Source organism: Leuresthes tenuis, unplaced genomic scaffold (genome assembly GCF_036924035.1).
Source record: "Leuresthes tenuis unplaced genomic scaffold, fLeuTen1.0.hap1 SCAF_6, whole genome shotgun sequence".
NCBI lineage: Eukaryota > Metazoa > Chordata > Actinopteri > Atheriniformes > Atherinopsidae > Leuresthes > Leuresthes tenuis.
The window spans coordinates 8,691,217-8,704,709 of record NW_027325360.1 but is presented as its reverse complement, the minus strand read 5'-3'; the positions used below and the strand labels follow the sequence as shown (position 1 = coordinate 8,704,709).

The 13,493-nt window shown below is 40.3% G+C and overlaps 1 protein-coding gene across 1 annotated transcript in view; it reads right to left on the bottom strand.

Annotated features, from left to right (window-relative positions):
- The window catches only part of rtn4r (reticulon 4 receptor), a 46,447-nt gene extending 33,170 nt beyond the window's left edge, over positions 1–13,277 (bottom strand). The window contains exon 1 of the mRNA XM_072387426.1: positions 12,701–13,277. Within this exon, the coding sequence (XP_072243527.1) occupies positions 12,701–12,722 (22 nt within the window). The 5' untranslated portion in view covers positions 12,723–13,277. The remainder of the gene's footprint in view (positions 1–12,700) is intronic.
- Between the last annotated feature and the right edge of the window lie 216 nt (positions 13,278–13,493).

The window sequence follows — 13,493 nt, the reverse complement described above, 5'->3', positions numbered from 1 at the left end:
GCACCTGTCTTGTTGGATTTTCAAAGGTGTAAATTAACATCATGGTTAGTATGAGGGGCATATGTGCGTGAAGAGAGGGACATAAAACACTTTCTGCTCAGAGGCTGCAGGCTGTTAATGGCCATGCAGAAATAATGATTATTTGTGCACAGCCGTAGCCATTATGCAAGTCCTTCATGCACTTAACCTGCATAATCCTCCGTTAGAATGGCAGATAATGAAAATAGGATGAAACAGGAACAACTTGGTACATTGTAAGTCCAGACAAGACTATTCTGTGTGATGTAACATGTTATTTTCCCCAAACATTTGTTCCAGAGTTTCAGGACTTTTATCTCATTTGGAAAGGTGTGTACTGCATTTGTTGCATCAGGCTTTGATTTCAAATCCACACATTTCTTTATTTTCATTACTGGCCCAGACTAAAGAGATAAAATGTGGAGTGAATGCAGATGTTCAAAAAATTATTCACATGTGAAGTTGAAAAGAGTCACTCATCTAATGCTAGATACATCTGGCAAAACATCTTATGTTTTTCAACTATACTAGATAGATTATAATAGTTTTTTTCCCCTTTGGATTCTCAAGAAGAGCTTTTCAACCAATTAAGTGTGAGAAGCAGTCCGTTACAGTTTTGTTGATACCCATATGAGTGCTCTCCACCCAGGCCACCATCTTGACACGTCCCTAACGTGTCGCAATGTGACTTTAATAAGCCATTAATTACTCCTGTCTTCACCTTCTGGTAAAATTAACCCATGTTTCTGTTAACTGTGCAAAAATGCATTACTTTAATGGCTTTAATTAGTTGTAAACGGAGGTGATTCTCTATTTAAGTGGATGAGGAGTCGATACAATAATAAGGTCCCGATACAGCTCAGCTCCAACTCTTTCTCATCAAGAGTATGGCACACAGGAGGATAGATCTCAAAGCAATAACACGGGGTCAATTGTATAAACTTCTTCTATGTTCAAAAGGTATTACATACAGACAGAACTCACTCACTGCTATGATATGGAAAAAATATACAATTAGTCTTTAGGCTGTATTGATGGAGGAAGTATTACAGAAGAGTTTTCTCAATGTCAGTTGCATAATCTATAAAAAGTTTCCACTGGAGAAGATGAAACATCAGCGGGGGTCTGAGAGAGAAGGGAGTCATCTTCCTGTCAATAGAAAGTAAACATATCCTTGGGTTGACATGAAAGACCAATGAACATGGGTTGAGCTTAGAAGAGAAAGTAACAAAAGATGAGAGAAGCCTGTGTTTTCTGTCTTCGAAAGTGAAAACTGTCAAAACATCAAACAGATCAACATGATTTCAGTTGTGGTTGACAATGTTCACAATACCCCCCCCCCCCCCCCCCCCCCCCACACACACACACACACACACACACCCCAACCTGCATATTCCATAAATAAGGCAGCTTTGAAGCAAAGAGACCAATACACTACATGCTGGTAAACTACATCTCCTCTCATACACTCATATGCAATACAATTTCCAGTCTCTGGTCCCTCCATTTCTTCACAAATACCTAGCATGGACAGCACTGAGGCAGAGTACACTCACACTCGAGCATAATGGCTGTTTATGGTTCTCTATGCCTGGTGCCGTAGCTTTTGAGTCAGGAGGTCTCCATTACAAATTGTGTATGGATAGAACTGACAGGAGGTGCTTCGATACAAGTGATCACACTCAGGCTTGTCTCATAATGAAGATAAAGGTTATCTGTATCTGATGACCACTGTTACAACAATCTGCTACATCTTACCTCTATAATAAAGATCCGGCAATAAACAAGATGTTTGTCTCTAAAAGCTTTCCAAACAACAATAAAGAGCATGAAAAGGACCCATAAAAACTAACTGACACACAGATAAACAGTTCTGTAGAGAAAATCCAATTCCAATCACAGTCCCGAGATGTTTGGGAGAAATAATAATAAAAAAAAAAATCAGGTTTTATTTTGAGTGCTTTGTGGTTTCAGAGAATAAAAAAAAAAAAAAACAATGCAAAGCGTGGTCTTTAGTAATTCTTTTTGAAAGGACACACTGCTTTTCATCTGTAATTGTTAGATTATTTTAGCAGATATGTAGGTGGAGACACAAATCTCTACAACAGATATGTCATGTGAGATTCCTTCAACTATTCATAGGGTGGAGGTGTTTGTACAGCTAATTCTGATTGATATGTGACAAAGCTGAGGGTAAACCAAAATTAGCTGCCTGCCACAACCATTTTGCTAACACTATTGTCACCACCAGGGGGAATGTGCTTTTCGACCAAATCACTAACATTTCTCTTGTCATATCCATCTATAGAAGGTCAGTTGAGTTTGATGGCAACTGTGAGTATTCCTACAGTCACAGCTCTGCTACCAGCTGAAAAGGAAAATCTTTGCCGCAAAGACTGGGCCTTGTTGATGTCAAACTTATGGAAGTGAGATGGTGTTTGACCTCCCTTAAGTTAACTGAAAGAAGATGCTTGACTGATAGCTCGGCTCTTCATATGTTTAAACTGCATGGGATGTACTTTGCTATACTCTTGCAATCTGGAAATAAACAGATATGAGACATGTATCTTTTCTGGTTTGCTGTTACCTCTCGAGCTTGAACATTTATGGTAAAATGAATAGTGTCTGAAGCTTAATGAATCATCAGGCTCAAAGCATTTATTGATGATCAGGTCAGCTAGGCAGTCTTGGATGCAGATCTTTAAAAACTGAGCAAGAAAGACACACCACAATTTGAAACACTCATATATAGTTTGCAAAGTTTCAGCAACTTGCATCAACAAAGATGAATATGTTTATAGATAGAGTAGAGCTTTTTTTTTCCCTAAAAACCATGAAAACCAAATTTTGATCAAAATAAATTATGGAAGAGATTACAAATTATGTATAAACATTCTCAGAAAGGGATTTTATTAATATTTAGGTGTCTAGTAGGTCACCTGGTTAAGCAGCCCCATGTATGGAAGCTAAATGTCAGATTATGGCCTGTGGCTCATTGATGCATTTTGTAACCACTTTTTTGTTTCTACTCTCACTGATTAAAGACCACAAAAGCACAAAAAAAACTTTTAAAAAATGTATTATGTGACAGATTGTGTTGTTGATATTATGCATGAACTCTTTTGAATGTAAAAAAAATATTAACACCGATCAGCCATAACATTATGACACTTCCCATAAGGATCCACTGCAATATTCTGCTGGGAAAACCTGCATCCTGGGACTCACATGAAGTTAATTTTGACATCCCACGACCCACAGGGCCCAAAAGACCCTTTGCGAAGGTCCTGGTACAAAACACTCCAGGACTAACACTTGAGATGTTCTTTGGCCACGCCTTGACTGGTCAGACCTCCTTTGGGAAGATGAGGAGAGCGCGCTCTATTTTAGGCAGTTGGTCATAATATTGGTCATAATCAGTCTATCTCTTTTTATTTCCATTAGCCCAATATTATCTTTCCCTTGGTGTGGTTTTGAATTTCTCATCAGGTTAATTCTTTACACTCTGTAAGTGTCATTTAAGTAAGAAAGAGTAAAAATGGAGGGAATGGAGACACAGGAGTCTTTAATTTGGAAGATAGGGCATAGCTATTACCTGGATGTGTTTCCAGAGTTAATAGTGGGAGATGTAACATGAACCACTCACCCCTTCTGAAAGTATTGTCCACCTGCTGTTCGTGTTCTGCTGAAGTGTGTATGTAAAGCAGGAGCCGAGGAAGTGTGCTCTCTCTCCCGTTTCCCATTTCTCTGTGGTATAATGTGTTGCCTGTTCTTGTGATACCTTTTAAATGCAATGTGGGAATCGCTTCACAGTCAGGCACGAAACTCAATATGCTAATGCCTTTCACGGCAGCTACGGAAGGGGAGAAAACATAACCTGTCAATTACCCACAGCAAAACCACTGAAAGATTCACTGAAAATCACCAGAAAATTCCACAAGACAAAAGGAGTTTAAACACAAGCCAACAGTTGTTTAACTAACTGTGAAATTGCGTGAGTGAAATCAACCTTCTCTGACTTACTGGCATTAAGTTGAGATCCATTATATTTAAGAAAGCTTATGCCAATTTTCGACTCCATCAATTACTTTCTTTTTAAGTGCCAGCTGAAAATTTCAGGCTTTGATTCATGCTTACGGATGAAAAGCCTGATTTGTCAAAACTCATTATCCAAATAAATGGAGGAAAGCCAGACTTTTGATGAGAAATACACAAGAAAACAGGAAAACAATACATCACAAACACACCATACATCTTAGAAAGGATTGCTTAATAGCCGATTTCCATCCAGCTTGACAAGTTTCACTCCCACGAGTATCCGCTGTTTAAGCAGAGCAAAGTGGGACAGAACTGGTTTGAGATGATTTTGAGTTGTCATACAGACATCATCAAGACCCCCTTAGAATAATTTGTTTACAGCTCAGAGATGGAGTGCAAGCAGTGCTCATATCTCACCCTGGAATAATTGCTGTGATGAGAGGCTTTGTTGGAAGCACACACACTCATGTGAAAATAAGCACCATTTTTAGATTCACAGACAGGAAAACTGAGGCAAGCTGACATGACACACCCACAACAGTGACATATGACCAGTAAAACCATACGTCATCAAATCAGTTCTTCTGTTCTTTGTGTTGCTATCACCTGTGCATCTGTTGTTATCCCTCCCTTAAATGAGGCCTGTGGGTTCCCTCTTCACCAGATTTGAAAACCAGCTGAGTTTGCTCATTAACCAAGTCAGCGATTTTTAGCAATATCAGTCAATAACTATGTGTCAATTTGGATGTTGTGGACTACAACTTTCTCCACTTTTAATGTTTGAGGTAACAGGGTTAGATTTTGACATAAAGTAGGTTTTGTTTCTCTACACTATGCCAAGATCAAAATCGTGACTTCAGCCCTGAAGAAACCCTGAGCAAGATCAAAGCACGTACACAAAATGGATGGACTGTGTAACAATCCAGCTGCAATAAACTTTTCCGCCATTTTGCAGATGGTCTTCTTTGTTCTTATCAGTGATCAGAATGGATGATATGCACCCTCTGGCCCCCCATTAGGTGGAGATTTGCCAGTCTGAAGCATAATTACAGGAGTGATGGCAGCGAATAATGGCTGCACTATTTAATGAGTTGATAGCATTCAAAGTAGGTGTCTGCTCTCTGATCCTGAAAGAGATTCCATGGCATTGTTTTACACAAGTTTACTGCCTATTCGTATGGGCTGCAGGATGATGACAACAATGCAACTTTTTTTTTTTCAGTCTTGCAAAGTACTCTGTGCAATCATCCCAAATATTATGAGATGGCTAAAGTGAGTCGTAAGAAAGCATCTGTATGTGTGGATCCCAAAACCCGGTGAACATGTTCATTTGGAAAAAGACATATTTTTTTTAGTTCTGGCAACATTTTGGATTGGAATGAAAACTGGGCATTGATTTTTCATTGCCACAATATGATATAACAGGCAAAGGTCATACAATTATGAAAGAGAAATTTTAAAACATAAAAAGCAAGTATTAAGTCATGAAAACACAATTTGCGATACAAAAAATCACAACAAGTCACAAAAGTTCAAGAAAAGAAAAAAAAATTGCCAAAGAGAAAATTTACCTTAACACAAACACTAGTCTGAATTTTATCTAGGGACGTGGTTACAGTCTCTGATGGAACTCTGGTAAGCGTAACATAATACCACAGATGACATGTGGTCCATATGTACCTCACCAATGGCAAACCACCATGTTTGCGACTTTCCAGCCAGCCACCTGATCCATACTGAATCCCCTCTTCATCATCATCCGTCTATCTCACCCCTCCCCACTCTTTCCCCTGAGCCCAGCAGATTACAGATATCATTATAATGGAAGTCCTGGCAGGCTAGCTGCGGTCACATTTAATTTGCCATGCCATGATATCTACACAAGATAATCAGCATTTACACCTGAGACTGAGAAAAGAAAAATGAGCGACATATGGGTGAGACTAATAGAATCGGAAAGAATAGAATCAACACAGAATGAGCAGAGTTGGAGAAAGCAACACTAAATTAAATAAATGAACATACTCTGAAGGAATATGTATTCAGCATAAAATCCAAAGGGACAAAGTACAGATAAAGCACACTTATTAGATTTGCATTCAAATGAGAATAACCTACTTTGGGCCCACAGATGACTTGGAGCAAAGCCCGACTGACACAGATACCCCTAAACATAGACCTTAAACCTTAGTCTGGAAGGTGTAGCCTTCCCCTGATGCAGTGTTTTGCATTGCAGGGCAGCCCTGTCCATTTGCGCACAGACAAAAAGAAGTGCTGTTCTTTCAGTGACAGTTATAAGTTTCTATAATTGAACTGTTTCTATAACTGAACAAAACCAAATATCTTCCCTCACACTTGGTCTCTTCCAGTGATGTCACAATTAAGTCAGAAACTATAAATGCAGTAAGTAATTCTGTGCTTCCTCCTTTTGACTGTGGAACACATGGTGAGTACACAAAAGTGAATAATTAAACAGTTTTAAACAGTAAATAGAGTTAACTAAATGCATACTGCATCGTCTTGATTTAACAGATGTTGACCTATTTTAGCACAAAATCAAACAGAAAGCACAACACAAACAAACCCGGGATAGTTTGTGTCTACTGACCACTGAATAATATGAAGCTGAAATAATTCAATCAAAACAAACTAATATGGTTAGTGGACTGTTGTAAGTATGTTGTATTTGGTCACAAATGGTAGCACTCACCCACTTTATCACACTGCCATTGAGGATACTTATTTGTGTATAAAAGAGATTTGTCAACCACCACAAGTTTGTGGAATTCCATTGTAAAGCTGCCAAAACAGAAATGTATTCTGTTTTTCACTTATGGCAAGAGCTTTCACTTTTCTAACAAATCAACAGAGCTGAGGAATGATGACCTATTTCTTTGAAACAGTTTCATGTACATATTTCAGCAGTGAACCACCAAGCTCATGGGGAGACATATTACTGCTGGGAATGCAAAGCAATGTGACTGAAATTGCAATCTCTGCAAGGCTTTGTTCTACCACCATCTTAAATGGAAGTCTATCCATCTGTCTGTCTAATTCATGGTTTGCTGTCAACTCAAGCTGCTTTTTTCTTTCACCTCACACTCTAGAACTACCTTTTGAAAGCTGGTTAATGTATGCAGTCTATATCAAACGGCATTGATTCTTCACATGTAAAAAATTTAAGTGATTCTGTGGAAAAAATAACAAGACAAACGGAGTCCAACATTTCATTCAGTAGAGATAGGTGACTGCTTTAGAATAAATTCGTCAACAGCTTGGTACCAGGGACTTAAGGCACAGCATCAAAACACAAACCCCCATCTGTTAAGATTGCAAACTAATGACAACAGCGGGCACACTCACACGATGATCAGAAGCATTGGTAGGGAGTTCATTTTATGCCACCGCTGCTAAAAATACCAATTAACATTTATCTATCCGGGGGGGGGGGGTTCCTCTGTTATAAAACTCCAAAGATTAACATTTGACAGCCCAGTTGTAAAGGCACAGCATCCAGAACTGAGTGCAGGGTTCAAATCCGCTTGGATGATAGCAAAATGTGTAATTTTATTTATAGACAACCAGAGCCCTCGAGGTCTGTGGCTCTCCAAAAAATATTTATAATCCAACACTACATGCACAGGCAGTCGCACTTTTGATAATTTTGGAAACTGATCATTTTGATACTAAAAATGTAACTTCAAATCGCTATCTTAGACTTTTATCTATATGTGTATCTTTTGGTGGCTGTGAGCCTAAAACTACTCGCATCTCAGATCGGCGAGCCACTTTATCTGGATGGCAGCTCAGCCTGCAGCAGGGGGAGTGGGGCAGCTTTGACTTATAAGGCTGACAATGTCTCCATTCACACATCTAATTTAAGAGCGGCTTCTGCTCTGTCTAATGAACAATTTACTAGGCCATCAGTCTGCCTCCCCATCATGGTATAATCAGCATCACCATTGTTCCACGTAGCTTGGTGCACGCTTTCACATTTGCAAAGAATATAGGAAATACCGTGTAACTTTCAAGGAAACCCAAACGGAAGAGTGGGCACTGTGACTTGCAAGGATTCAGAGAGAACAACCACAGAACTGCAGACTGAATCGGGGGGGGGGGTTAGGCATAAGCTATTGAAGGGGTTTCAAATGTTATGTACTGTATGCGTAGGCACCTTTAAAGGATTATCATACAGTGTCAGAGTGGATTTTGGTAAAAAAGACACAAATAAATCCCCCATAAAGACTCCACCCGCCTCACCCTGCAGTTGCATAACTCTAATTCATCTGGTGCTCCGTGTTCTATGACACCCTCCTCAAGACAAGAACCAACACTTGTTTTTGCTCCTTTTTGGAAAGGAGGTAGAAAAAGGGGGCTGGGGGAGTAAAGGTGGTGTTGAATCTGCAATATGTTTATTTCTACTGGTTGTCTCTGCAAATTTTCTGACACTACAATAATAACCCACAGAGAGGATTAAGGACTAGTAATCTGGGGGATAGTGCATTTCATTTTGAAAGCTTGCTGCTTTATGTTTTCACCCCTTAGATTCCTCTGTATATACAAGTGGAATTTCTCTCGTTTATCCACTTAGTTCCTCTGTCTTGCTGATGACTTAGAGCGGATGGTTCCAAGGATAACCGAGTCCAGCACGCCTGTGTGTGTATGGCTGGGAATCTAGATGTACATGTGTGGCTACACTCTATAAACAAATTCAATAGCACTTGAAGTGTACAGCCAATTAAAAGAAGCACCTGAAGCAGTGTGCTCATCAGGATGCAATGAACGCAGCAGATCCACTCTCAGATAGCCTGCTGCAGACTGTCACTGTAACTGAGGCATTAATACCACCTAGCTCTGAAGCACACAGTTTTGACATCTTTATCCTTTAACCACTGGGAAATCCATATAAATGTGAGTACTTTTGATCAAATTGTTCGCACTTTTAATCTTCACTGAAAACTCATATTTGAAGCATCAGTAACAAAAAATAAAAAGTCCATAAAAATGGCTCTTTTAGCATGGGATGAATAATTGTATGTAAGAACTAAATCTTCTTATTTCAGTTCAACAACACCCCAAAGATGTTATTATGTCCCTCAACAGCACGTTACTTGCAGGGAACATTTCGGACATTAGAGGGATTAAAACTCTTTATCAAACAGTTATTTGCAGCCAATAAATGTAGCCGAGTAGGTAATTTAGTGACTGGGTTCTCTGACTTGTCAAAGAAAAAATGTTGAGTTTATGTATTTAGCAGACACTTTTATCCAAAGCAACTTACAGGTAGGCAGATAGGGTAAGAGGGTCTTGCCTAGGGACCCCTACTGGAGGTAGTACCTTTCATGCAGGGGCTTTGAACCCAGGTCTCCCACATGAAACATCACAGATTTACAGACTTGAAGACAGAGAAGCTAAGTGCATTCGAGAACCAGTGTCTGAACTGCACTGGACCCAGTGAAGGTAACTTTCTGTATGCATCCTCCATGTCTGGATTAGAAGACCCTTCTCAACACAATGTAGCTACGAAAAAGAATCTAACTTTTTCATAAAAGTCCTTCTATTCTGTGCTGTAGTATTAGTAGTAGTAATAGTATTATTATTATTTCCAGTCGCCCATAATCTTTTCTTTACACTAAGCAAGCAGTTTTGCTACCTATTAACCAAGTAGTTTTAAGTGCCTAAACCTCACCAGGCAAAGGTGATATCTGCACATCTCAGTTAAGTCACAAGCTGTGGAAAAAGTTATTTAGAAATTAATCAAGCTAATTAGCCCTCAAAGCTTAAAGGTCCATTATGGTCCTGTTAACTGTTGAAGGTGTAGTGCATAGTCACATCTAACTGTGAAACTGCAGACTGCAACCAACTGAACACTTCACATCAACCTCCCCTTAAAAGCATGGTGTTAAAAAACACCTTAGTAGTAGTAACAATGTAGCGCAACACATTGAACCATTAAACAACTAACCCTGGGCTTCTGTGCATATAAATGTCTTGTTCTAAAAGCAATGAAACTTTTGTATTCACATGATTCTACACTCATGAAAACATATTCATTAAAATTATTACACTGCATTTCTTTCATTAGATCCCACTAAAATGTAACACACTCTGGAAATGTAAAAACCTGGAAATAAACGAATGAAGCAGTAGACACATAGATGTTGAGGTTTAAAAGCTGGGAAAGAAAGCTGGAAATCTTCAAATGTAGCAGGATTAGGCTATTCAGTGAAATCATCTGCCTTCCCCAATACATTGATTATACTGTAGTTGATAACCTTCTACTGTTACAATTTTAGATGTTTCCTTCTGACTATCTCAAAGGTACAATTGTATCATTGCTCTTATTGCTCATTTTGGCCAGTTGTGTGGAAAGACAGAGAGCTATAACTCAGAGGAATGTAAACACCATTCCCAAATTAACAACTTATACTTTCCTATCATTTTGTTGTAGCTTCCGCACATAGCATGATAAAAGACAATTAAAAGAAACTATATTTCTTCCTTTCTATCAACTGACTTTCCCTTTCCTCAGATCATCCCATATACTCACAGAACACCTCACCCACACACATTATCCCAGCAGCCCTCCCCTGTGCTTGTGTAAACATCCATACAAACAATAAGATGGATCAATTTCACATTCCCTTTCAGGAGGCTGGAGATGCCTTGTCTCATTGTGAAGTTATGGCACGGTGTTTGATGCTGCTATGCAAATCACCTATTCTTTTCTTTCTTGTTTTCTCTCCATTTCTCTCTTTTTCTTTACGCCCTAATATGTTCTGAGCAATGATCTTCCCCATCTCAGATGCAGCAACTTGTGATCTAATCTTTTGAAAAATAGGCAGCATTTTGGGCAAGGCTCTACCAATAAAAACAGAGATATAACAGAAAAGTTAACTAATTAAGCAAAAATGCCCTCATTGTGTGGGTTGTGTGGTAGCTTAAAACTCCTCAAGAGAAAGCTTTCAGTTCCACCATAATGGTTTTATCCATTCATTTGCACTTTATTGGCTTTGCTTGGCTGTAGACAGGGAGCAACAGCACCCCCGAGCAACAGCTTTCCCACAGAGGCATTTGATCATATGCTGACAAGTTGGAATGATAAAAAAAAGAGTGTAAATTAAAGTCCCTCCCCACCCTGAGACTTTAAACACAAGACACGATAGGCCATATTTTCTCAGCCAAATCAGGCGCCTGAGAGATGGATACCAATTATAACTGCTGGAGGAAAAAAGAAATCAGACATAGGTGTGTGTCAGCAGCCTGGTGCTAAATCGCACAAACAGCTGGATGATGAAAACTTGCCTGTAGGGTTTAAGGGACCCACAGCCATTCTGTGCCTGTGATGGGATGTGCACTTGAATTTGCATCACTCTGTGACATATCAAAGAGAATGAACAAGCAGATGTGCCTCTTTGATTTTGCCAGTTGTGAGATGCAGAGTTTTTCTGTATAGGCCTGTAATAATCTGCGGCTTTCTTACAATAATCCTCCAGTTTTAGCCAAGTAATGAACATCACGAGGAAGATGGAGAGTGTACAGCACGTTGCATAAGCACTGTGTTTGTGAGTATTTGTGCGCGTGTGCTGGTGTGTGTGTGTGTGTGTGTGCTGAGGCAGTCCATGCACGGGTGGGGCTGGGTAGAAATGGGGCTTTTCCCGCAAGCTTCTGATTGAACAAACTAGTTGTTACATACACGCATACTTATCTGACGGTGCTGCCCGTCACACAGCACTCCTTGGGTCTGTTATTATCGCTGCACTGCATCAAACACAAGCTGTTTACACACTAAAATAGTGTATCGGGTACAAACAGGTGCAGGAAGACAAGCGTGTCAGGTGCGTCGACCCCCCCCCCCCCCCCCCTAACTTTCTGTGCGCACACGGACACGCGCACACTGACACAGCGTCTGACACGCTCCTGCTCAATCTTTATCCACTTGTGGCGGGATCTAGAAAGCATCCCTGCACTTATTGGAATAGCTTGAGTTCCAGAGTCATAAGGCCCAGTTTCCTGTGACTTTACCCTGAGTGGGATGATGCACACTCATTATAAACCAAGGCGCTGGAGAGTGATGTGGTGCTATTGAGCCGCCAAGCGGACCATCTGCAGACTTCATCAAAAGCTGTGCTTCGCGGCATCCACACGGGATGAGGCGGATGGCAGGGTTAAGTTGCGATATAATGCAGTGCGTGTGCACCACCAAAACCACTACATTAAGCTACGCACCCCATCATGTTTAAATTTCAAATATACAAAGAGAGAAAAAAAGAGAGCACGCAATCTGCTCTGAATTATGACTCAATTAAGAGCCACTAAGTCAAGGTCGTTTACAGCCGCAATAGCCTATTCATAACTGATAAGGCATCTTGTTTGTCCGATCCAAATGCAAAACTGTGTTTTGTTACAGTACATGTTAGAAATGTTTTAGGTCATGTTGTCAGTCATGTATTAGTTTAACCAAACCGCGGGGGAGCCAGTGGAGTAAACTCCAATTAGGACAACTGGTTTCTATTCCAAGAGAGCGGTGACACTGCACCGTGGAGGGCTGTAGGCTATCAGTGCGCAGTAACCCAACGAAACCCTCGGTCTGCTTTAAGGAGAAAACTTTACAAAGAAGTCTTTCTGTCTAATGTTTACTCACCATCAATTACGACGGTCCTCATGATTTAGATGGGGGTGAAATCCAGGGGCGATATAAATCCAAGCCGTGCGACTTCCACCGTGTACGGAGATGGGTAGGATATCCGCTTTTTAAAGCAAGTGACGGGCGATTGCAAATCCAGTGTGAGGTGGGAAAACGGACCCACTGAAACACCCTTGCACCCTTCAAACTTTAGCCGTAGGTCTTCCCGAGTGGAGAGCCACGTCTCCGGCTGCGCCCTGGCTCAGTCATGTGGATGAGGTTTTTTTTTTTAAGCAGTCAGCGATAAATATCCAAATTAAGATCAGCAGACTCGACACCTCCCCAAAATATAATATAAATATGGGACGCGCACGCAGCTCTGGAAAAAAAAAAAGCTTAAAGTGTTATTGCAGAAGTGGAGAATCAACGGAAAACCTGTATGGAATCCATATTTACTAATCGCAGCACATATCCAGTCCGACCACTTGCTCCGTTGAATATTTCCCTAGTAGCTAGACGGAGGAAAGTGTGCAGTGTGAGCGTGGATGTCGGTCGCACTGGCGCGCGTCAGTGTGCGCTCTCAGCGGCGAGGTGTAGAGGGAGGGCGGGGCAGAGAGGTGAGTCTGGTGGAAAGAGACAGAGAGAGGGGGAAAGAAAATTCAAAGATGAATCTTTTATGGCTCTGTGTCACGCTACAAAAATACCCCTCATAATTCTGAAAGATTGTTTTCGTATTCATTTTTTGCAAACAAACAAAAAAGGTGCGTAAGTATTTCAAAAAGACGTTATTAATAGTAAATCCTGACTTATA